This window comes from Scyliorhinus canicula, chromosome 12 (assembly GCF_902713615.1).
Source record: "Scyliorhinus canicula chromosome 12, sScyCan1.1, whole genome shotgun sequence".
Classification (NCBI taxonomy): Eukaryota; Metazoa; Chordata; class Chondrichthyes; order Carcharhiniformes; family Scyliorhinidae; genus Scyliorhinus; species Scyliorhinus canicula.
The window spans coordinates 51,070,015-51,094,573 of NC_052157.1; the positions used below are offsets into that span (position 1 = coordinate 51,070,015).

The following is a 24,559-nucleotide window of genomic DNA, read 5'->3' on the forward strand; positions in this document are numbered from 1 at the left end:
CAAGGCCAGGCCAGATGGTGGGTAGTGAATGTAATGCGACATGAATCCAAGATCCCGGTTGAGGCCGCACTCATGCGTGCGGAACTTAGCTATAAGTGTTTGCTCGGCAATTCTGCGTTGTCGCGTGTCCTGAAGACCGCCTTGGAGAACGCTTACCTGGAGATCAGAGGCTGAATGCCCTTGACTGCTGAAGTGTTCCCCGACTGGAAGGGAACATAATTTTAGACATTGCAATCATCTCCCCACTCAGTCTACTCTGTTCCAAGGAAAACAATCCAAGTCTATCCAAACTCTCTTCATAACTAAAACTCTAAAATGAACGGCTGAGGATCCTGGGATTGTATTCATTGGAGTTTAGAAGGTTAAGGGGAGATCTAATAGAAACTTACAAGATAATACATGGCTTAGAAAGGGTGGACGCAAAGAAACTGTTTCCGTTAGGCGAGGAGACGAGGACCCGTGGGCACAGCCTTAGAATTAGAGGGGGTAAATTCAGAACAGAAATGCGGAGACATTTCTTCAGCCAGAGAGTGGTGGGCCTGTGGAATTCATTGCCGCGGAGTGCAGTGGAGGCCGGGACGCTAAATGGCTTCAAGGCAGAGATAGATAAATTCTTGATGTCGCGAGGAATTAAGGGCTACGGGGAGAATGCTGGTAGGTGGAGTTGAAATGCCCATCAGCCATGATTGAATGGCGGAGTGGACTCGATGGGCCGAATGGCCTTACTTCCACTCCTATGTCTTATGGTCTTATGGTCTCCAGTCCAGGCAACATCCTGGTAAATCTCCACTGGACCCTTTCCAGTGTTATCACATCTCTCCGATAATGGGATTCCAGAACTGCACACAATGCTCTAGCTGCGGCCGAACCAACATTTTATACAGTTCCAGCATAACCTCCCTGCTCTTAAACTCTATGCCACGGCTAACAAAGGCAAATATGCCATATACCTTCTTACCCACTGCAGCCACCTGCTCTGCAACCTTAAGGGACCGGTGTACAAACACACCCAAGGTCCCTCTGATCCTCGGTGCTTCCCAGGTCCTGCCATTTATCATGCCCTTGCCTTGTTTGTCTTCCCCAAGTGCACCACCTTACACTTATTCAAATTGAATTCCATTTGCCAATGAGCAGCCCATCTGACCAGCCTATCAATTTCAACCTGTAATCGAAGGCTGCCCTCGTCACTATTTACAGCCCCACCAATTTTTGTATCATCCACAAACTTACTGATCAACCCTCCTACATTCAAATCTAAATCATTTATATAAACCACAAACAACAAGGGCCCAATCACTGATGCCTGCGGGACCCCACTGACACAGGCTTCTAGTTAGAAAAACACCCCTCGACTATAGAAACATAGGACACAGGAGCATAGGAATTAGGAGCAGAAGTAGACAATTCAGCCCTTCGAGCCTGCTCGACCATACAATCAGATCATGGCTGATCTCTTCCTGGTCTCAAATCCAGCTCCCTACCTGTTGTCCATATCCCATCAACTCTTTTTTTAATCAAAAATAAATCTATTTCTTTCTTTAAACCATTTAATGATTCAGATTCCACCGCACTATGGGGCAGCAAATTCCACAAATTCACCACCCTCTGCGAGAAGTAGTTCCTCAGCTCAGTTCTAAATCTACCGTCTCTCAACCGTGACCTCTCATTCGAGCTTTCCCCCCAAGAGGAACATTTGGTCTATGTTTACGTTATCAATCCCTTTTAGTATTTTATATACCTCGATCAGATCCCCTCTCATCCTTCTAAACTCCAGCGAGTATAAACCCAAACTGTTTAATCTCTCCTCATAGGTCAACCTTTTCATCCCCGGAATCAATCTGATGAACCTCCTCTGAACTGCCTCCAATGCCACCACATCCTTCCTCAAATAAAGAGACCAAAACTGGGCACAATACTCCAGATGTGGTCTTACCGACACCCTACACAATTGCAACAACACTTCTCTACTTTTACACTGAAGCTCTTTTGCAATAAATACTAACATTCCATTTGCCTTTTAATTACATGGTGTACCTGCATACCAACTTTCTGCGATTCATGAACAAAAACACCCAGATCCCTCTGCCCAGATGCATCTTGAATATGCTTTCCATTTAGATAATAATTTGCCTTTCTATTGTTTTGGCCAAAATAGATAACCTCACGCTTATCTACATTAAACTCCATCTACCAAATTTTGGCCCAATCTCCTTGCTTATCTATATCGTCTGTAAAATCTTTGTCTTTTTCACTGCCTGCTTGCCTACCTATTTTAGTTTCATCTGCATATTTTGCTATGTTACACTCTGTCCCTCCTTGCAGTTCATTTATATAAATTGTAAACAGTTGAGGTCCGAGTACTGACCCCTGCGGCACCCTGCTAGTTACAATTCGCCAGCCAGAGAAGGACCCATTTATCCCAGCCCACTGTTTTCTGTCAGTCAGCCAATCCTCAATCCAATCTAGTACTCTACCCCAATCCCCTGTGATCTCACCTTTTGGATCAGTCTTTTATGTGGCACCTTGGCAAAAGCCTTCTGGAAGTCTAGATATACCACATCCACAGGTTCTCCATTATCCACCTTGCTGGTTATGTCATCAAAGAACTCAAGCAAGTTTGTCAAGCATGACTTACCCTTCATAAAACCATGCTGACAATGGTGGATTGAGCTTTGTCTTTCCAAATGTTCAGTCATTTCCTCCTTAACGATTGATTCCAGCAACTTCCCTACCACAGAGGTCAAGCTAACTGGTCAGTAGTTTCCTACTTTTTGCCTCTCTCCCTTTTTGAATAGGGGAGTCCCATTAGCTTGTTTCCAATCCATCGGGACCCTTCCTGAATCCAGGGAATTCTGAAATATCATAACCAATGCACCCACTATCTCCACTGCCCCTCCCTTAATACCCGAGGGTGCAGGTCATCAGGTCCCGGAGACTCACCTGTGCTTAATCCCATCAGTTTATTCAATATTGTCTCCCTAGTGATAGTCATTGCACAAAGTTCCTCTACATTAACTGTAGTTTTTGGAAATGTTTTATTATCTTCTGCCATGAAGACAGAATCAAAATATTGGTTCAGTGCCTCCGCCATCCCTGTGTTCCCCATTATTACCTCACCAGTATCATCCTCTAAAGGGCCAACATTTACTTTAGCTATTCTCTTCCTCTTTATATATTTATAGAAGCTTTTGGTATCAGTTTATGTTTTCTGCTAGTTTCCTTTCATAGTTCATCTTAGCTCTTTTCATTTTATTTTTAGTAGCCTTTTGCTGAACCTTAAAGTTCTCCCAATCCTCCAGCTTACCACTAGCTTTGCAGCATGGTATGCTCTAGTTTTGCCTTTATGCCCTCTTTGACTTCCTTGTTTTGTTATAGAATGTTTTTCTCCCTTTTACAATTCCGCTTCCTCTCAGGAATGTACTTTAATTGAGTGGTATTTATATTCCCCTGAACATCCAACATTATTCCTCAACTGTCCTACCCTCAATTATTTGTCCCCAGTCTACTCAGGCCAACTCTTTCCTCAGGCCTGTATAATTACATCTGCTCAACACTAAAACTGTAGTATGGCACTCTAACTTCCCTCACTCAATCGGGATTTGAAATTCTAGCGTGCTGTGATCACTCCTTCCAAGAGGATCCTTAATGACAAAACTATTTGTCAAACTTTCTTCGTTACCTACTATCACCGTCTGCTTCCTGCCACACAGCCAGAAGGAGGCCATTCGGCCTATCGAGTCTGCACCGGCTGTCTGAAAGACCTACCTAAGCCGACTACTCCATCCTATCCCTACAACCCCATGACCTCACCTAACCTACACATCTTTGGAACTAAGGGGCAATTTAGCATGGCCAGTCCACCTAACCTGCACATCCTTGAACTGTGGGAGAAAGCCAGAACACCCGAAGGAAATCCAAGCAGACCCAAGGAGAACATGCAGACTCCACACAGACAGTCACCCAATTGAACCCGGTCTCTGGCACTGTGAGGCAGCAGTGCTAACCACAGTGCCACCATGCCGCCCCACATTGGGAATTTCTATATAGTTCCTCCTCAACCCTTACATGTCAGTCCTATGATGGTGTGGACCTGGAAAAAGGAATAGAGAATTTAATACAAACGTTTGCAGTGTTGCTCGTTTTGCTAAGTGTGCTTTACACTTAATTGCTCTGTTTAATCACCTTGCTCTAGAGTCACCAGGTATCTTTATGATACCACCACAAGGTTCCAGTTCAAGTGTTGATCAATAACTCAATACACCAGTTAGTAAGGTTCAAATCTAAACACGTTTATTATATACACAGTCAATCACTACTCATGCATAACATACTACAGAACTAGACTATTTCTAACACTAACAGGCCAATACTTAGCTTTGGAAAAGGGACCCACTAGGTCAGGGAACAATGGCCTCTCGTTCGATCCTGAGTCTACAGGCTTCCAGCTGGTATGGACTAAGGGTTAGGAGCACCTATCTCGTAGCGTGCGTTGACTGGACACTTACTTGTTGGTGCAGCTGCTAGGCAGGTCTCTGTCAAGGGTTGTTTCGAGCTGCTGAGAGACCCTGCCAAGAAGAATGAATTGAACTTGGGGACTCTATAGTCCCCAGGGGCTTCGTGCCCTTTTGGGCGGACCCCGTACCTGGTTCCAATTGATTGGACCATGTTCCGATCGATTGGTTTGATTTCCCCAATACCAGGGCTGTTCCCTGATCGCTGGGTGGTTCCTAAGTGTCCGTTGGCTTCTTTTGTGTTGGCTCCTGCTGGCGCCAAGGAATCTGGCTTTGCCTCGATTATCTTAACTGTTGCTATTGTTCCCGGGGATCGCTCATCAATATGCAGATGGTCGTCAGTTTCAGTGCTGTCTGCTTTCTGCGAGTCTTAATATACAGGAAGCTTTGCATTCTGCTTGCTTCCCTGTACCTGTCCATTTTTCCCTGCGTTCTTAGCGAATCTCCATTTTAAAGTCGGGAAGTGGCCAACCCAGGTGGCTACAGCAGACAGCATTGAGATGAGAGACACTGTGAGCTGTGTAGCTGCAATTACAATGTGAGAAGTTACAGGGCCTTTGCTGCCACCTGGAGGACTGTGTTCAATTCTTGGTAGCAAACTGAACACAGAGAAATTGGCCTTGGCGAGGAGGCAATATGAATTCACCAGAAAGATAGCAAGACCAAAGAGGACAAGTTGAATAAAAATGCAATTAGAGTGAGGCTACTTAGGAGGGAAGTCGGGGAGCATTTCAGCACTTGGTTCGATAGATTTTTATCAGGTAAAGATATCAAGGTGCATGGCCTAAAAGTGAATAAATGGGGTTGAGGGACAATCAGCTTTGATCTGATGAGTGTCAGTGAAAACTTGATGTGGAGATGTCGGCATTGGACTGGGGTGAGCACAGTAAGAAGTCTTACAACACCAGGTTAAAGTCCAACTGGTTTGTTTCAAATCACTAGCTTTTGGAGCACTGCTCCTTCCTCAGGTGAAGGAAGGAACAGTGCTCCATTCACCTGAGGAAGGAGCAGTGCTCCGAAAGCTAGTGATTTGAAACAAACCTTTTGGACTTCAACCTGGTGTTGTAAGACTTCTTACTGTGAAAACTGATTGGCCTTCTGATTTTGTGTAATGTGCCTCCAGAGTAATAACGGCTGATTGAGAGAATTCCCAAGGAATGTCTGGAGCTGGTACACTTCCTGTACTTCTTTGTACATATAGCCCCTCCCGATTATGTTCTTCCTTTGTGCTATTTCTGTCACACCAACATGCCACCCTTTAATGTGCCAATTTATTGTGCTTGCCTGTGATGAAGTGGCTTAGCTGGTGGATGGTGCTCAGATACTGCACCAATTCCTGTAATCTGATACCCGGGCAATATCCCACACTCCCCGACAGCCATGACTTTCCCCCTCCTCAGCTCCAGTTCCTTGTCCCCTGTCCCCTGTGCGTATCACTGCAGTATATGCAACATTGCTCTTTGTGCTTGGCGAATGTTCCTGTGCTATGATCTTGAACCACAATGACACAAACTATCTTATTGCAGGCCCTGAACTCTTTGAAACTGTCTGGCAATCAGTTACAATCACTCCCCTCCGTGGACAGGTGGCAATGCACTAATCTCAAATCACTTGATCTCTCCCGGAATCACTTTGGAAAGTAAGTACCCTCTAATGGAGTGTTTAAAATCAAAGAGGCTTTCTCCTGTTCATATTGATAGGTTCAACCTCACATTAAACATGCAGGAGGTGAAGGTGGGGGGGTGGGGTGTGGTGGCGGTGGGGGGGGTGAGGGTGGGGGGTGGGGGGGGCGCGGTGGTGGGAGGTGTGGGGGTGGGGGGGGCGGTGGTGGTAGTGGGGGGGGGGGTGAGGGTGGGGGGCGCGGGTGGAGAGAGAGCTTCCAGGATGCTGAGTGGTTAGGATTAGGGTTAGGGCAGTGAGGTGAGGTGGGATTACCCGCTGTTGACTTTGTAAATGAATGCCCAATCCCAAGCGAAGGGGTTACCTCAATGTTTCAAAGAGGTCTTGCACCATTATAGGTGCCAGTCCGAAATGCTTGACCTAACCGTGCTCTCGGGCCTGCGCTCTGAATGCCCAGTGGATGATTGGAGCAGGTATGGAGGGAGTAATGAGCTCACTCTGTGAAGCAATGACTCCTGCACAATCAGTTTGGATTTTGGATGAAGGACTCACAGAGATTGCAAGTGACATACTGGCAGAAACCACGGGAAAACCTGGAATATCCGGCACCCGAGTCATCCGACACGCCTCATCCCCACATCACAATTTCAAAAGGAGGGAAAACTCAGCGAAACAGTTCCCAAATTACACCCCAGTTGTGGCCACATCCCCGAGCTTCACCCTGCTCAACCCTACAGTTGTTAGGCTTTGTATCCTCTGTGCTCGTCTCTCCAGTGGGGCAGGAGAGTGGGGGAGGAACCTGCTAGTTAGACCACCCAGTAATCCACCAACAACCCCTGCTCATACCCAGGTCTACCACTGTTTGTACCTTTCCATGTGGCAATGTTGTTGAGCCATTACAGTGAGTGTGTGAGGATGCCATCAAAATCGTGACGATGGGCCAGGGGGGGTAACATGATGCAAGCACATGAACAGCTGACTTTACGCAATATGAGGTTTGCGCATAACCTTGGGCGCAATTTTCCGAAAAGGAACAAAGTCCCCGAGCGAGCAGTTCTGAGAAACACATGGCTATTGAACACGACTTGTGTTGAATAAGGGGCCTGAATGGGGAACTCGCGGCTGAGGTCGCCCATAGCCTCTTTTTTTACAATGGGGAGCTCCACTTGCTGGAACTCCCCGTTGAAGCGAGAGACGGTGTCCCAATCTCCAAGGCCCTTAAAGGAATAACTGCCCCCCCTCCCCCAGCCTGAACGCACTATGGGAGGGTCCCCAAGCCCCCCCCCCCCCTGCACCCACCCTGGGCAACCCCAACCCAATCGCACTTGCGCAAAAAAAATGCCAATGTGGCACTTTGGCAGTGCTTCAGCCAGCTGGCAGTGCCACCTGAGCAACTTGGCTGTGCAAGGCTGGCAGCCAGGTGGCACCAGCAGTACCAGAACATGACCCTGCCTAAAGTGTATGCAGCTGGTGGCCTCCGATCCCCTTGGAGACCGCCATGAGTGTCTTTCCGTCTGGTCCCCATTTGTGGAGCCCAAACAGTGCTCACCCGAGGTCTCTGAGGCAAAGGAATTGAATCCCAAAGCATCAGGTACATCGGGAATCTGCACATTAAGGTAGGGCTTACTGCCCCGCTCTAATATGCAGATTTACCAAAAGATGGCCCTACCCATTATGGGTGGGATTCGCCGCGCAATGTCTCACGAGATTACGTTGAATCTTGCGAAGTGTTGCGAGTCGGGTAGACCCCGCTCCCGGGATCTCCCAGCTATCACCTGCCATGCTGCGCCACAGTGAGCTGCTGTTCTGGCGCAGCGTGGCCGGCAGATCGCGCCCGTTGCCGTTATTTTCTCATGTGCTGTAACTCTTGTGTCTACAAAGAGGAAGTACATTTCAGATCCCCCACATCTCGTTTTCCTTTCAGAGAAGATGAGTGGAGCCAAGGCAGGGTGGGTGTGGTGATGGGTGGTGTAGTTATGTAATTCCTCACTGTGGTTGAGGAAAGCCCTCAGTTGGTGTTATCTGTGTCGGGTTTTCTTTTGTATTTCTATTACTTTGGGCTTATCTCCTACGAAAGATCGTGTAGCCAGTAGAGGACTGGGTTCCTTGTGATTCTTCCTTGTGGTTGGTGTCCCTGGCGTTTTTGGAGTCGGAGGAAATGTATGATGGTGCACACTGGGTGTGGTTGGTTAATCCGTGCTCGACTTGTCTTCCTCGATATTCTCAGTTGTGTGGATGGTGGCAGCAATTGCTTGATCGGCTGGGTGAGGGCAGTAGTAACTGTGATGACCTCGGTCGAGTGGAAGATCTATTGAGTGGTGGACTGAGCACCCCTCTCCCACCTTGTCTTCTCTTGGGGGCACCTGGTCTGCTTCCCCACCCCCTCCCCCTCGAAATAGGGGTCCACTGGGGAGGTGGGTGCCTCTGGGTTGTCGGGTTTGAGTGAGAGTCTGAGGGCTGTGGATCGGCACTGTTGGTGTATTTCTTCGGTTCAAGGATAGACTGAGTGGGAGAGTTAGGCAATCTCCTCCAAGTCAAGTGCTTTTCAAACCTTTTTTCCCGGGACCCACTTTTGGCACCGGCCGACCTTCACGACACACGCCGACCGACCGTCGCGACACATGCCATGTTCACTTACCTTTTAATACAAATGGGAAGCTGCTTTATCCTCACAATCGCACTTGAATCAATGCAAAGGAGCAGAGGGCAATGCGCATATCAGATGCAGACTTCAGCCACTTCCTTTGTGCCGTCTTTATCTTTATGAAAACAGAAAATGCAGCCTGTAGGTCGTCATGAGGGGAAGTAGCAACAAAATGCTTGTTTTACTCAGCACTGGATACTCCTGGGGGATGCTACACCAGAATCCTGACAGCCTTGTGGGCTTTTGGCGTGTTTTTAATGTGGTATTACACACAGTTAAGGTGCAGCAGCAGCGTAGTCTTTTAATTTGGAGTCAGCTGTAAGTAAATAACTGGCTCAGGCACATTTTTCACTCTCTTTCGGATTCTCAAACTTCTCTCATGTGCCAGTACTTCCCTGCATATTATACTCATGGGCTTTGCCTCATTATTTGGAATGGTGAGTGGGTCAGGCTGTTGTGCGGTGAGTGGGTCAGGCTGTTGTGCGGTGAGTGGGTCAGTCCGTTGTGTGGTGAGTGGGTCAGGCTGTTGTGCGGTGAGTGGGTCAGGCTGTTGTTTGGTGAGTGGGTCAGGCTGTTGTGCGGTGAGTGGGTCAGGCTGTTGTGTGGTGAGTGGGTCAGGCTGTTGTGTGGTGAGTGGGTCAGGCTGTGTGGTGAGTGGGTCAGGCTGTTGTGCGGTGAGTGGGTCAGGCTGTTGTGTGGTGAGTGGGTCAGGCTGTTGTGCGGTGAGTGGGTCAGGCTGTTGTGCAGTGAGTGGGTCAGGCTGTTGTGCGGTGAGTGGGTCAGGCTGTTGTGTGGTGAGTGGGTCAGGCTGTTGTGCGGTGAGTGGGTCAGGCTGTTGTGCAGTGAGTGGGTCAGGCTGTGTGGTGAGTGGGTCAGGCTGTTGTGCGGTGAGTGGGTCAGGCTGTTGTGCGGTGAGTGGGTCAGGCTGTTGTGCAGTGAGTGGGTCAGGCTGTTGTGCGGTGAGTGGGTCAGGCTGTTGTGCGGTGAGTGTGTCAGGCTGTTGTGCAGTGAGTGGGTCAGGCTGTTGTGCGGTGAGTGGGTCAGGCTGTTGTGCGGTGAGTGGGTCAGGCTGTTGTGTGGTGAGTGGGTCAGGCTGTTGTGCGGTGAGTGGGTCAGGCTGTTGTGCGGTGAGTGTGTCAGGCTGTTGTGCGGTGAGTGGGTCAGGCTGTTGTGTGGTGAGTGGGTCAGGCTGTGCGGTGAGTGGGTCAGGCTGTTGTGTGGTGAGTGTGTCAGGCTGTTGTGCAGTGAGTGGGTCAGGCTGTTGTGGTGAGTGGGTCAGGCTGTTGTGCGGTGAGTGGGTCAGGCTGTGCGGTGAGTGGGTCAGGCTGTTGTGCGGTGAGTGGGTCAGGCTGTGCGGTGAGTGGGTCAGGCTGTTGTGCGGTGAGTGGGTCAGGCTGTTGTGCTGTGAGTGGGTCAGGCTGTTGTGTGGTGAGTGGGTCAGGCTGTTGTGAGGTGAGTGGGTCAGGCTGTTGTGCGGTGAGTGGGTCAGGCTGTTGTGAGGTGAGTGGGTCAGGCTGTTGTGCGGTGAGTGGGTCAGGCTGTTGTGTGGTGAGTGGGTCAGACTGTTGTGCGGTGAGTGGGTCAGGCTGTTGTGCAGTGAGTGGGTCAGGCTGTTGTGTGGTGAGTGGGTCAGGCTGTTGTGCTGTGAGTGGGTCAGGCTGTTGTGTGGTGAGTGGGTCAGGCTGTTGTGAGGTGAGTGGGTCAGGCTGTTGTGCGGTGAGTGGGTCAGGCTGTTGTGAGGTGAGTGGGTCAGGCTGTGCGGTGAGTGGGTCAGACTGTTGTGCGGTGAGTGGGTGAGGCTGTTGTGCGGTGAGTGTGTCAGGCTGTTGTGTGGTGAGTGGGTCAGGCTGTGCGGTGAGTGGGTCAGGCTGTTGTGCGGTGAGTGGGTCAGGCTGTTGTGCGGTGAGTGGGTCAGGCTGTTGTGCGGTGAGTGGGTCAGGCTGTTGTGTGGTGAGTGGGTCAGGCTGTTGTGTGGTGAGTGGGTCAGGCTGTTGTGCGGTGAGTGGGTCAGGCTGTTGTGTGGTGAGTGGGTCAGGCTGTGTGGTGAGTGGGTCAGGCTGTTGTGCGGTGAGTGGGTCAGGCTGTTGTGCGGTGAGTGGGTCAGGCTGTTGTGCGGTGAGTGGGTCAGGCTGTGTGGTGAGTGGGTCAGGCTGTTGTGCGGTGAGTGGGTCAGGCTGTTGTGCGGTGAGTGGGTCAGGCTGTTGTGTGGTGAGTGGGTCAGGCTGTTGTGTGGTGAGTGGGTCAGGCTGTTGTGTGGTGAGTGGGTCAGGCTGTTGTGTGGTGAGTGGGTCAGGCTGTGTGGTGAGTGGGTCAGGCTGTTGTGCGGTGAGTGGGTCAGGCTGTTGTGCGGTGAGTGGGTCAGGCTGTTGTGCGGTGAGTGGGTCAGGCTGTTGTGCGGTGAGTGGGTCAGGCTGTTGTGTGGTGAGTGGGTCAGGCTGTTTGGTGGTGAGTGGGTCAGGCTGTGTGGTGAGTGGGTCAGGCTGTTGTGCGGTGAGTGGGTCAGGCTGTTGTGTGGTGAGTGGGTCAGGCTGTTGTGCGGTGAGTGGGTCAGGCTGTTGTGTGGTGAGTGGGTCAGGCTGTTGTGCGGTGAGTGGGTCAGGCTGTTGTGCGGTGAGTGGGTCAGGCTGTTGTGCGGTGAGTGGGTCAGGCTGTTGTGCGGTGAGTGGGTCAGGCTGTTGTGGTGAGTGGGTCAGGCTGTTGTGGTGAGTGGGTCAGGCAGTTGTGCAGTGAGTGGGTCAGGCTGTTGTGTGGTGAGTGGGTCAGGCTGTTGTGCGGTGAGTGGGTCAGGCTGTTGTGCGGTGAGTGGGTCAGGCTGTGCGGTGAGTGTGTCAGGCTGTGCGGTGAGTGGGTCAGGCTGTTGTGCGGTGAGTGGGTCAGGCTGTTGTGTGGTGAGTGGGTCAGGCTGTTGTGCAGTGAGTGGGTCAGGCTGTGCGGTGAGTGGGTCAGGCTGTGCGGTGAGTGGGTCAGGCTGTTGTGCGGTGAGTGGGTCAGGCTGTTGTGTGGTGAGTGGGTCAGGCTGTTGTGCGGTGAGTGGGTCAGGCTGTTGTGCGGTGAGTGGGTCAGGCTGTTTGGTGAGTGGGTCAGGCTGTTGTGGTGAGTGGGTCAGGCTGTTGTGTGGTGAGTGGGTCAGGCTGTTGTGCGGTGAGTGGGTCAGGCTGTTGTGGTGAGTGGGTCAGGCTGTTGTGCAGTGAGTGGGTCAGGCTGTGTGGTGAGTGGGTCAGGCTGTTGTGCGGTGAGTGGGTCAGGCTGTTGTGCGGTGAGTGGGTCAGGCTGTTGTGCGGTGAGTGGGTCAGGCTGTGCGGTGAGTGTGTCAGGCTGTTGTGTGGTGAGTGGGTGAGGCTGTTGTGTGGTGAGTGGGTCAGGCTGTTTGGTGAGTGGGTCAGGCTGTTGTGCGGTGAGTGGGTCAGGCTGTGCGGTGAGTGGGTCAGGCTGTGCGGTGAGTGGGTCAGGCTGTTGTGCGGTGAGTGGGTCAGGCTGTTGTGTGGTGAGTGGGTCAGGCTGTTGTGTGGTGAGTGGGTCAGGCTGTTGTGTGGTGAGTGGGTCAGGCTGTTGTGCGGTGAGTGGGTCAGGCTGTTGTGCGGTGAGTGGGTCAGGCTGTTGTGCGGTGAGTGGGTCAGGCTGTTGTGCGGTGAGTGGGTCAGGCTGTTGTGCAGTGAGTGTGTCAGGCTGTTGTGTGGTGAGTGGGTCAGGCTGTTGTGCGGTGAGTGGGTCAGGCTGTTGTGCAGTGAGTGTGTCAGGCTGTTGTGCGGTGAGTGGGTCAGGCTGTTGTGCGGTGAGTGGGTCAGGCTGTTGTGCAGTGAGTGTGTCAGGCTGTTGTGTGGTGAGTGGGTCAGGCTGTTGTGCAGTGAGTGTGTCAGGCTGTTGTGTGGTGAGTGGGTCCGGCTGTTGTGTGGTGAGTGGGTCAGGCTGTTGTGCGGTGAGTGGGTCAGGCTGTTTGGTGAGTGGGTCAGGCTGTTGTGCGGTGAGTGTGTCAGGCTGTTGTGTGGTGAGTGGGTCAGGCTGTTGTGTGGTGAGTGGGTCAGGCTGTTGTGTGGTGAGTGGGTCAGGCTGTTGTGCGGTGAGTGGGTCAGGCTGTTTGGTGAGTGGGTCAGGCTGTTGTGCGGTGAGTGGGTCAGGCTGTTGTGTGGTGAGTGGGTCAGGCTGTTGTGCGGTGAGTGGGTCAGGCTGTTGTGTGGTGAGTGTGTCAGGCTGTTGTGTGGTGAGTGGGTCAGGCTGTTGTGCGGTGAGTGGGTCAGGTTGTTGTGCGGTGAGTGTGTCAGGCTGTTGTGGTGAGTGGGTGAGGCTGTTGTGCGGTGAGTGGGTCAGGCTGTTGTGCGGTGAGTGGGTCAGGCTGTTGTGCGGTGAGTGGGTCAGGCTGTTGTGCGGTGAGTGGGTCAGGCTGTTGTGTGGTGAGTGGGTCAGGCTGTTGTGTGGTGAGTGGGTCAGGCTGTTGTTTGGTGAGTGGGTCAGGCTGTTGTGTGGTGAGTGGGTCAGGCTGTTGTGAGGTGAGTGGGTCAGGCTGTTGTGGTGAGTGTGTCAGGCTGTTGTGGTGAGTGGGTCAGGCTGTTGTGGTGAGTGGGTGAGGCTGTTGTGCGGTGAGTGTGTCAGGCTGTGCGGTGAGTGGGTCAGGCTGTTGTGTGGTGAGTGGGTCAGGCTGTTGTGCGGTGAGTGGGTCAGGCTGTTGTGGTGAGTGTGTCAGGCTGTTGTGGTGAGTGGGTCAGGCTGTTGTGGTGAGTGGGTCAGGCTGTTGTGGTGAGTGGGTCAAACTGTTGTGTGGTGAGTGTGTCAGGCTGTTGTGCGGTGAGTGTGTCAGGCTGTTGTGCGGTGAGTGTGTCAGGCTGTTGTGCGGTGAGTGGGTCAGGCTGTTGTGCAGTGAGTGGGTCAGGCTGTTGTGCGGTGAGTGGGTCAGGCTGTTGTGGTGAGTGGGTCAGGCTGTTGTGGTGAGTGTGTCAGGCTGTTGTGGTGAGTGGGTCAGGCTGTTGTGGTGAGTGGGTCAGGCTGTTGTGGTGAGTGGGTCAAACTGTTGTGTGGTGAGTGTGTCAGGCTGTTGTGCGGTGAGTGGGTCAGGCTGTTGTGTGGTGAGTGGGTCAGGCTGTTGTGCGGTGAGTGGGTCAGGCTGTTGTGTGGTGAGTGGGTCAGGCTGTTGTGTGGTGAGTGGGTCAGGCTGTTGTGGTGAGTGGGTCAGGCTGTTGTGGTGAGTGGGTCAGGCTGTTGTGCGGTGAGTGGGTCAGGCTGTTGTGGTGAGTGGGTCAGGCTGTTGTGTGGTGAGTGGGTCAGGCTGTTGTGCGGTGAGTGGGTCAGGCTGTTGTGTGGTGAGTGGGTCAGGCTGTTGTGTGGTGAGTGGGTCAGGCTGTTGTGCGGTGAGTGGGTCAGGCTGTGCGGTGAGTGGGTCAGGCTGTTGTGCGGTGAGTGGGTCAGGCTGTTGTGCGGTGAGTGGGTCAGGCTGTGTGGTGAGTGGGTCAGGCTGTTTGGTGAGTGGGTCAGGCTGTTGTTTGGTGAGTGGGTCAGGCTGTTGTGGTGAGTGGGTCAGGCTGTTGTGTGGTGAGTGTGTCAGGCTGTTGTGTGGTGAGTGGGTCAGGCTGTTGTGCGGTGAGTGGGTCAGGCTGTTGTGTGGTGAGTGGGTCAGGCTGTTGTGCGGTGAGTGGGTCAGGCTGTTGTGTGGTGAGTGGGTGAGGCTGTTGTGCGGTGAGTGGGTCAGGCTGTTGTGCGGTGAGTGGGTGAGGCTGTTGTGCGGTGAGTGGGTCAGGCTGTTGTGCGGTGAGTGTGTCAGGCTGTTGTGTGGTGAGTGGGTCAGGCTGTTGTGCGGTGAGTGGGTCAGGCTGTTGTGTGGTGAGTGGGTCAGGCTGTTGTGCGGTGAGTGGGTCAGGCTGTTGTGTGGTGAGTGGGTCAGGCTGTTGTGCGGTGAGTGGGTCAGGCTGTTGTGTGGTGAGTGGGTGAGGCTGTTGTGCGGTGAGTGGGTCAGGCTGTTGTGCGGTGAGTGTGTCAGGCTGTTGTGCGGTGAGTGGGTCAGGCTGTGCGGTGAGTGGGTGAGGCTGTTGTGTGGTGAGTGGGTCAGGCTGTTGTGCGGTGAGTGGGTCAGGCTGTTTGGTGAGTGGGTCAGGCTGTTGTGTGGTGAGTGGGTCAGGCTGTTGTGTGGTGAGTGGGTCAGGCTGTTGTGTGGTGAGTGGGTCAGGCTGTTGTGCGGTGAGTGGGTGAGGCTGTTGTGCGGTGAGTGGGTCAGGCTGTTGTGTGGTGAGTGGGTCAGGCTGTTGTGCGGTGAGTGGGTCAGGCTGTTGTGTGGTGAGTGGGTCAGGCTGTTGTGCGGTGAGTGGGTCAGGCTGTGTGGTGAGTGGGTCAGGCTGTTGTGCGGTGAGTGGGTCAGGCTGTTGTGTGGTGAGTGGGTCAGGCTGTGCGGTGAGTGGGTCAGGCTGTTGTGTGGTGAGTGGGTCAGGCTGTTGTGTGGTGAGTGGGTCAGGCTGTTGTGCGGTGAGTGGGTCAGGCTGTTGTGTGGTGAGTGTGTCAGGCTGTTGTGTGGTGAGTGGGTCAGGCTGTTGTGCGGTGAGTGGGTCAGGCTGTTGTGCGGTGAGTGGGTCAGGCTGTTGTGCGGTGAGTGGGTCAGGCTGTTGTGCAGTGAGTGGGTCAGGCTGTTGTGTGGTGAGTGGGTCAGACTGTTGTGTGGTGAGTGTGTCAGGCTGTTGTGCGGTGAGTGGGTCAGGCTGTTGTGCGGTGAGTGGGTCAGGCTGTTGTGCGGTGAGTGGGTCAGGTTGTTGTGCGGTGAGTGTGTCAGGCTGTTGTGGTGAGTGGGTGAGGCTGTTGTGCGGTGAGTGGGTCAGGCTGTTGTGCGGTGAGTGGGTCAGGCTGTTGTGCGGTGAGTGGGTCAGGCTGTTGTGCGGTGAGTGGGTCAGGCTGTTGTGTGGTGAGTGGGTCAGGCTGTTGTGTGGTGAGTGGGTCAGGCTGTTGTTTGGTGAGTGGGTCAGGCTGTTGTGTGGTGAGTGGGTCAGGCTGTTGTGAGGTGAGTGGGTCAGGCTGTTGTGGTGAGTGTGTCAGGCTGTTGTGGTGAGTGGGTCAGGCTGTTGTGGTGAGTGGGTGAGGCTGTTGTGCGGTGAGTGTGTCAGGCTGTGCGGTGAGTGGGTCAGGCTGTTGTGTGGTGAGTGGGTCAGGCTGTTGTGCGGTGAGTGGGTCAGGCTGTTGTGGTGAGTGTGTCAGGCTGTTGTGGTGAGTGGGTCAGGCTGTTGTGGTGAGTGGGTCAGGCTGTTGTGGTGAGTGGGTCAAACTGTTGTGTGGTGAGTGTGTCAGGCTGTTGTGCGGTGAGTGTGTCAGGCTGTTGTGCGGTGAGTGTGTCAGGCTGTTGTGCGGTGAGTGGGTCAGGCTGTTGTGCAGTGAGTGGGTCAGGCTGTTGTGCGGTGAGTGGGTCAGGCTGTTGTGGTGAGTGGGTCAGGCTGTTGTGGTGAGTGTGTCAGGCTGTTGTGGTGAGTGGGTCAGGCTGTTGTGGTGAGTGGGTCAGGCTGTTGTGGTGAGTGGGTCAAACTGTTGTGTGGTGAGTGTGTCAGGCTGTTGTGCGGTGAGTGGGTCAGGCTGTTGTGTGGTGAGTGGGTCAGGCTGTTGTGCGGTGAGTGGGTCAGGCTGTTGTGTGGTGAGTGGGTCAGGCTGTTGTGTGGTGAGTGGGTCAGGCTGTTGTGGTGAGTGGGTCAGGCTGTTGTGGTGAGTGGGTCAGGCTGTTGTGCGGTGAGTGGGTCAGGCTGTTGTGGTGAGTGGGTCAGGCTGTTGTGTGGTGAGTGGGTCAGGCTGTTGTGCGGTGAGTGGGTCAGGCTGTTGTGTGGTGAGTGGGTCAGGCTGTTGTGTGGTGAGTGGGTCAGGCTGTTGTGCGGTGAGTGGGTCAGGCTGTGCGGTGAGTGGGTCAGGCTGTTGTGCGGTGAGTGGGTCAGGCTGTTGTGCGGTGAGTGGGTCAGGCTGTGTGGTGAGTGGGTCAGGCTGTTTGGTGAGTGGGTCAGGCTGTTGTTTGGTGAGTGGGTCAGGCTGTTGTGGTGAGTGGGTCAGGCTGTTGTGTGGTGAGTGTGTCAGGCTGTTGTGTGGTGAGTGGGTCAGGCTGTTGTGCGGTGAGTGGGTCAGGCTGTTGTGTGGTGAGTGGGTCAGGCTGTTGTGCGGTGAGTGGGTCAGGCTGTTGTGTGGTGAGTGGGTGAGGCTGTTGTGCGGTGAGTGGGTCAGGCTGTTGTGCGGTGAGTGGGTGAGGCTGTTGTGCGGTGAGTGGGTCAGGCTGTTGTGCGGTGAGTGTGTCAGGCTGTTGTGTGGTGAGTGGGTCAGGCTGTTGTGCGGTGAGTGGGTCAGGCTGTTGTGTGGTGAGTGGGTCAGGCTGTTGTGCGGTGAGTGGGTCAGGCTGTTGTGTGGTGAGTGGGTCAGGCTGTTGTGCGGTGAGTGGGTCAGGCTGTTGTGTGGTGAGTGGGTCAGGCTGTTGTGCGGTGAGTGGGTCAGGCTGTTGTGTGGTGAGTGGGTGAGGCTGTTGTGCGGTGAGTGGGTCAGGCTGTTGTGCGGTGAGTGTGTCAGGCTGTTGTGCGGTGAGTGGGTCAGGCTGTGCGGTGAGTGGGTGAGGCTGTTGTGTGGTGAGTGGGTCAGGCTGTTGTGCGGTGAGTGGGTCAGGCTGTTTGGTGAGTGGGTCAGGCTGTTGTGTGGTGAGTGGGTCAGGCTGTTGTGTGGTGAGTGGGTCAGGCTGTTGTGTGGTGAGTGGGTCAGGCTGTTGTGCGGTGAGTGGGTGAGGCTGTTGTGCGGTGAGTGGGTCAGGCTGTTGTGTGGTGAGTGGGTCAGGCTGTTGTGCGGTGAGTGGGTCAGGCTGTTGTGTGGTGAGTGGGTCAGGCTGTTGTGCGGTGAGTGGGTCAGGCTGTGTGGTGAGTGGGTCAGGCTGTTGTGCGGTGAGTGGGTCAGGCTGTTGTGTGGTGAGTGGGTCAGGCTGTGCGGTGAGTGGGTCAGGCTGTTGTGTGGTGAGTGGGTCAGGCTGTTGTGTGGTGAGTGGGTCAGGCTGTTGTGTGGTGAGTGGGTCAGGCTGTGTGGTGAGTGGGTCAGGCTGTTGTGCGGTGAGTGGGTCAGGCTGTTTGGTGAGTGGGTCAGGCTGTGCGGTGAGTGGGTCAGGCTGTTGTGTGGTGAGTGGGTCAGGCTGTTGTGTGGTGAGTGGGTCAGGCTGTTGTGCGGTGAGTGGGTCAGGCTGTTGTGCAGTGAGTGGGTCAGGCTGTTGTGTGGTGAGTGTGTCAGGCTGTTGTGTGGTGAGTGGGTCAGGCTGTTGTGCGGTGAGTGTGTCAGGTTGTTGTGCGGTGAGTGGGTCAGGCTGTTGTGCAGTGAGTGGGTCAGGCTGTTGTGGTGAGTGGGTCAGGCTGTTGTGTGGTGAGTGGGTCAGGCTGTTGTGCAGTGAGTGGGTCAGGCTGTTGTGTGGTGAGTGGGTCAGGCTGTTGTGTGGTGAGTGTGTCAGGCTGTTGTGTGGTGAGTGGGTCAGGCTGTTGTGCGGTGAGTGGGTCAGGCTGTTGTGCGGTGAGTGGGTCAGGCTGTTGTTTGGTGAGTGGGTCAGGCTGTTGTGTGCTGAGTGGGTCAGGCTGTTGTTTGGTGAGTGGGTCAGGCTGTTGTGTGGTGAGTGGGTCAGGCTGTTGTAGTGAGTGGGTCAGGCTGTTGTAGTGAGTGGGTCAGGCTGTTGTAGTGAGTGGGTCAGGCTGTTGTAGTGAGTGGGTCAGGCTGTTGTAGTGAGTGGGTCAGGCTGTTGTAGTGAGTGGGTCAGGCTGTTGTAGTGAGTGGGTCAGGCTGTTGTGCGGTGAGTGGGTCAGGCTGTTGTGTGGTGAGTGGGTCAGGCTGTTGTAGTGAGTGGGTCAGGCTGTTGTAGTGAGTGGGTCAGGCTGTTGTAGTGAGTGGGTCAGGCTGTTGTGCGGTGAGTGGGTCAGGCTGTTGTGCGGTGAGTGGGTCAGGCTGTTGTGTGGTGAGTGGGTCAGGCTGTTGTGTGGTGAGTGGGTCAGGCTGTTGTGCGGTGAGTGGGTCAGACTGTTGTGTGGTGAGTGGGTCAGGCTGTTGTGGTGAGTGGGTCAGGCTGTTGTGGTGAGTGGGTCAGGCTGTTTGGTGAGTGGGTCAGGCTGTTGTGGTGAGTGGGTCAGGCTGTTGTGTGGTGAGTGGGTCAGGCTGTTGTGCGGTGAGTGGGTCAGGCTGTTGTGTGGTGAGTGGGTCAGGCTGTTGTGCGGTGAGTGGGTCAGGCTGTTGTGCGGTGAGTGGGTCAGGCTGTTGTGCGGTGAGTGGGTCAGGCTGTGTGGTGAGTGGGTCAGGCTGTTGTGCGGTGAGTGGGTCAGGCTGGTGTGTGGTGAGTGGGTCAGGCTGTTGTGCGGTGAGTGGGTCAGGCTGTTGTGTGGTGAGTGGGTCAGGCTGTGTGGTGAGTGGGTCAGGCTGTGTGGTGAGTGGGTCAGGCTGTTGTGCGGTGAGTGGGTCAGGCTGTTGTGCGGTGAGTGGGTCAGGCTGTTGTGCGGTGAGTGGGTCAGGCTGTTGTGCGGTGAGTGGGTCAGGCTGTTGTGCGGTGAGTGGGTCAGGCTGTTGTGTGGTGAGTGGGTCAGGCTGTTGTGTGGTGAGTGGGTCAGGCTGTTGTGTGGTGAGTGGGTCAGGCTGTTTGGTGAGTGGGTCAGGCTGTTGTGCGGTGAGTGGGTCAGGCTGTTGTGTGGTGAGTGGGTCAGGCTGTTGTGCGGTGAGTGGGTCAGGCTGTTGTGTGGTGAGTGGGTCAGGCTGTTGTGCGGTGAGTGTGTCAGGCCGTTGTGCGGTGAGTGGGTCAGGCTGTTGTGTGGTGAGTGGGTCAGGCTGTTGTGCGGTGAGTGGGTCAGGCTGTTGTGCAGTGAGTGGGTCAGGCTGTTGTGCAGTGAGTGGGTCAGGCTGTTGTGTGGTGAGTGGGTCAGGCTGTTGTGCGGTGAGTGGGTGAGGCTGTTGTGCGGTGAGTGGGTCAGGCTGTTGTGCGGTGAGTGGGTCAGGCTGTTGTGTGGTGAGTGGGTCAGGCTGTGCGGTGAGTGGGTCAGGCTGTTGTGCGGTGAGTGTGTCAGGCTGTTGTGCGGTGAGTGTGTCAGGCTGTTGTGTGGTGAGTGGGTCAGGCTGTTGTGCGGTGAGTGTGTCAGGCTGTTGTGTGGTGAGTGTGTCAGGCTGTTGTGTGGTGAGTGGGTCAGGCTGTTGTGTGGTGAGTGGGTCAGGCTGTTGTGCGGTGAGTGGGTCAGGCTGTTGTGTGGTGAGTGTGTCAGGCTGTTGTGCGGTGAGTGTGTCAGGCTGTTGTGCGGTGAGTGGGTGAGGCTGTTGTGCGGTGAGTGGGTCAGACTGTTGTGCGGTGAGTGGGTGAGGCTGTTGTGCGGTGAGTGGGTCAGGCTGTGTGGTGAGTGGGTCAGGCTGTTGTGCGGTGTGTGTCAGGCTGTTGTGCGGTGAGTGGGTCAGGCTGTGTGGTGAGTGGGTCAGGCTGTGTGGTGAGTGGGTCAGGCTGTTGTGGTGAGTGGGTCAGGCTGTTGTGCGGTGAGTGGGTCAGGCTGTTGTGTGGTGAGTGGGTGAGGCTGTTGTGCGGTGAGTGGGTCAGGCTGTGTGGTGAGTGGGTCAGGCTGTGTGGTGAGTGGGTCAGGCTGTTGTGTGGTGAGTGGGTCAGGCTGTTGTGCGGTGAGTGGGTCAGGCTGTTGTGCGGTGAGTGGGTGAGGCTGTTGTGCGGTGAGTGGGTCAGGCTGTTGTGTGGTGAGTGGGTCAGGCTGTTGTGTGGTGAGTGGGTCAGGTTGTTGTGTGGTGAGTGGGTCAGGCTGTTGTGCGGTGAGTGGGTCAGGCTGTGCGGTGAGTGGGTCAGGCTGTTGTGCGGTGAGTGGGTCAGGCTGTGTGGTGAGTGGGTCAGGCTGTTGTGTGGTGAGTGGGTCAGGCTGTGCGGTGAGTGGGTCAGGCTGTTGTGTGGTGAGTGGGTCAGGCTGTGCGGTGAGTGGGTCAGGCTGTGTGGTGAGTGGGTGAGGCTGTTGTGCGGTGAGTGGGTCAGGCTGTGTGGTGAGTGGGTCAGGCTGTTGTGCGGTGAGTGGGTCAGGCTGTTGTGCGGTGAGTGGGTCAGGCTGTGTGGTGAGTGGGTCAGGCTGTTGTGTGGTGAGTGGGTGAGGCTGTTGTGTGGTGAGTGGGTCAGGCTGTGTGGTGAGTGGGTCAGGCTGTTGTGCGGTGAGTGGGTCAGGCTGTGTGGTGAGTGGGTCAGGCTGTTGTGTGGTGAGTGGGTCAGGCTGTTGTGCGGTGAGTGGGTCAGGCTGTTGTGTGGTGAGTGGGTCAGGCTGTTGTGTGGTGAGTGGGTCAGGCTGTTGTGTGGTGAGTGGGTCAGGCTGTTGTGCGGTGAGTGGGTCAGGCTGTTGTGTGGTGAGTGGGTCAGGCTGTTGTGCGGTGAGTGGGTCAGGCTGTGTGGTGAGTGGGTCAGGCTGTTTTGTGAGTGTGTGTCAGGTGGTTGTGTGGCGCCTGTCAGGCTGTTTTGTGAGTGTGTCAGGCTGTTTTGTGAGAGTGTGTCAGGCTGTTGTGTGGTGCCTGTCAGGCTGTTGCATGGTGAGTGTGCCAGGCTGTTTTGTGAGTGTTTCAGGCTGTTTTGTGACAGTGTGCCAGGCTGCTGCGAGTTGGGTGTATCAGGCTATTGCGAGTTGGGTGTATCAGGCTATTGCGAGTTGAGTGTGTCAGTCTGTGATGAGTTCACCGATTACCGAGAGCTCTGTTCTTTTCCCTACACTGAATGCTGTTTTTCTTTCTGGTTGCAGGAGTGAAGAAGGAGCCAGAACTCGAAAAGTCAGCTTTTTTACAACTCGCCAAAAGAAAAATTGTGACACAGGTAAAGAATCCGCAGATGGTGAAACGGCTTGTGCAGGAGGAGGCCCCTTCAGCCCTCACTGAAAATAGACCCCACTCAGGATTTTTTAACACCGTCCAATTTTCCCCTTTATAATTCTACCTCTTCCAGTATTTACAGAATTTGAGTCACTTGTGACCGTGCATCACATGCATCGTCTTTAAACATTGATGGCAAGGATAATACTTTTTGCCCAAACTTTTTTTAAAATAAATTTAGAATGCCCCATTTTTTTTTTTTTTCCAATTGAGGGGCAATTTAGCGTGGCCAAACCACCTAACCTGTTTTGTGCCTTATAGATGGTGGACAGGCTTTAGGGAGTCAGGAGCGGAGTTACCCACTGCAGAATTCCCAGCCTCTGATCTGCTGTTGCCACGACAGTATTTATATGCTAGTCCAGTTCAGTTCATACACAGTTATAACCCCCAGGATGCTGATGAAGGTAATAGAATCCCAGAATGGAAAATACTCAGCAAAGACCGAGAGTAACCTGTTATTAAACGGAGCAACATGCATGCTTTCTTTTATTTTCAGTTTCGCCAGTTGAGTTTCCACAGTTCCTCGGTGAGTGCTTGGAAGTTCTACATCTGGACAATAATTTTCTTGATTCGGTCCCTCAGTCGGTGTGCTGGCTGCGAGCTCTGTCTGAGCTGTACCTTTCAAAGTGAGTTTTGTACTTGTTTGGAATGAACTCAGGAGTACGGGATTACTGTGGACTCCCATGGCGATGGCAGCACGCTATATTCAATTAAATGCTGGGGGCAGATTGTTAAAAATTTATTTTCCAGAAAACATTACCATCCCATTAATGCCAGACTTCCCTGGGTGAGTTTATTCGACAGAGTGGAAGAGGGCCATGGTTTGGTTCTCAATTCCAATTTGGGTCCAGGGCTCTGTTTCTATCTCAAGATTAAGAAGGACAAAAATAAATAAAAGTATCTGCATTTAAATGACACTACGTAATAAAATACTCCAAGATGAGTCACAGGGATGTTATCAGACAAATGTTGACACCAGAATTGGCTCCACAACCAATTGGATGTTTGCAGAGTGCAGATTCAATCTGCCTGTATGTTTAACCCTTTCCTATCTCACCAGCAACCCTGGAATCCGGGAGCTCCCAGCTGAGCTGGGCCAGCTGGCTAACCTGTGGCAGCTGGATATCGAACAATTAAACATCTCCAACGTGCCCACAGAGGTCAGGAACGAAGGTAAATTGAGCTTTCCTCATTGTTTCAATGATTTTCAAAACTATGGTTGCTGTGATTTTCGGTCAAGGCATTAGAGTTGTGGGCAAGTGCGGGTTGGAACAGGAGGAGACTAGTTAGCTCTTTGAGACTGTCCCACCATTCAGTTAGACCTATCTTTGCCCCATATCCTTCAATACCATTGGTAAGTAAATATCAAATTTCTGACTTAAAATTAAAGACAGCAACTTGCACTTATGTTGTATGTTTAACAACATGACATTTCTCAAGTTGCTTTGTTGTAGCCATTATAAAACAGAATTTGACACTGAACCATGATGAGATTAAATGTTTGGTCAAAGAGTTGGGTATGTAGGAGGAAAGAGAGGTGACTAGACAGGTGTAGGGGACATTTTTCAGAGCTTCGAGGTGAGGCAGCTGAAGGCATGTCTGGGGTAAGCCACTTTATTAGTACGGATGTGTTGCCTAGTAAGATGTATTGCTGCTGGGAAAACTAAAAGGCACAAATTAAATTGGATATGGAACATTAGACCATAAGTCATAGGAGCAGACGTAGACCATTCGGCCCATCAATCCTCCTGCGCCATTCTATGAGATCATGACTGATCTGACGTGATAATTCTCAATTCCACTTTCCTGCCTTATCCCCATAACCCTCTTACTGATCAGGGTTCCATGTGGTGCAGTGGTTAGCACTGAGACTATGGCGCTGGGTCACTGTGTGGAGTTTGCACATTCTCCCTGTGTTTCGCCCCCACAACCCAAAGAGGTGCAGGGTAGGCGAATTGCACATGCTAAATTGCCCCTTAATTAGAAAAATGAATTGGGTACTCTAAATTTATACATTTAAAAAAATTATCTTACATCTCAGCCTTAAAGATAGTTAACAACCCAAGCTTTACAGCTCTCTGTGGTAAGGAATCCACAGATTCACTCCCCTCGACAGAAGAAATTCCTCCTCATCTCTGTCTTAAATGGGAGACTCCTTACTCTGAGATAATGCCCTCTGCTGATAGTCTCTCCCACAAGGGGAAACAACTTGGCAAAGATATGTTAATGGTTCTAAGTGATAGGAATCTGTGATTAAAAAATTGTCTTTAAAGTTACAGCACAATGTGCTCATCCCTCTTGTCACAGTTTAAAACTTCTACAGAAGGACACAGAGGTGGTTCTAATGAGTACACTGTTTTTTTGGAAAAATATTTTATTGAGGCATTTATATATTTACACATCAAACACAATCACAAAACAAAACAAGCCAACAGGGCTGCAAATAACCAAATCAACTAATTCTCTAACAACCCACCATCCTGCCCCTCACTCCCCAGCTCCCCTACCTCCCCATTGTATCCCCCCCCTCCCCTCAATCCCCCACTGCTGACATCTTAACTGTTCTCAAAGAAGTCGATGAGCAGTTTCCATCTGCGGGCAAACCCCGCCAGACCCTCTCAAGATGAACTTTTCTAGCCTAAGAAACATTGCCAGGTCACTCACCCACACCCCTGGATTTGGGGGCCCCTGAGTCCCTCCATTGTAATAATATCCATGGTATCCATGGGGCAGCATGGTAGCACAGTGGTTAGCACAGTTGCTTCAGTGCTCCAGGGTCCCAGGTCCGATTCCCGGCTTGGGTCACTGTCAGTGCGGTGTCTGCACGTTCTCCCCGTGTGTGCGTGGGTTTCCTCCGGGTGCTCCGGTTTCCTCCCACAGACAAAGACATGCAGGTTAGGTGGATTGGCCATGATTAATTGCCCTTAGTGTCCAAAAAGGTTGGGTGGGGTTACTGGCCTAC

General features: G+C 53.1%; 1 protein-coding gene across 1 annotated transcript in view; it reads left to right on the forward strand.

The window, feature by feature from the left end:
• lrrk1 (leucine-rich repeat kinase 1) overlaps window positions 1–24,559 on the forward strand; it is a 231,468-nt gene that overhangs the window by 92,971 nt on the left and 113,938 nt on the right. The window contains exons 11-14 of the mRNA XM_038813623.1: window positions 6,038–6,150; window positions 21,471–21,541; window positions 22,094–22,223; window positions 22,658–22,770. Of these exons, the coding sequence (XP_038669551.1) occupies window positions 6,038–6,150; window positions 21,471–21,541; window positions 22,094–22,223; window positions 22,658–22,770 (427 nt within the window). The remainder of the gene's footprint in view (window positions 1–6,037; window positions 6,151–21,470; window positions 21,542–22,093; window positions 22,224–22,657; window positions 22,771–24,559) is intronic.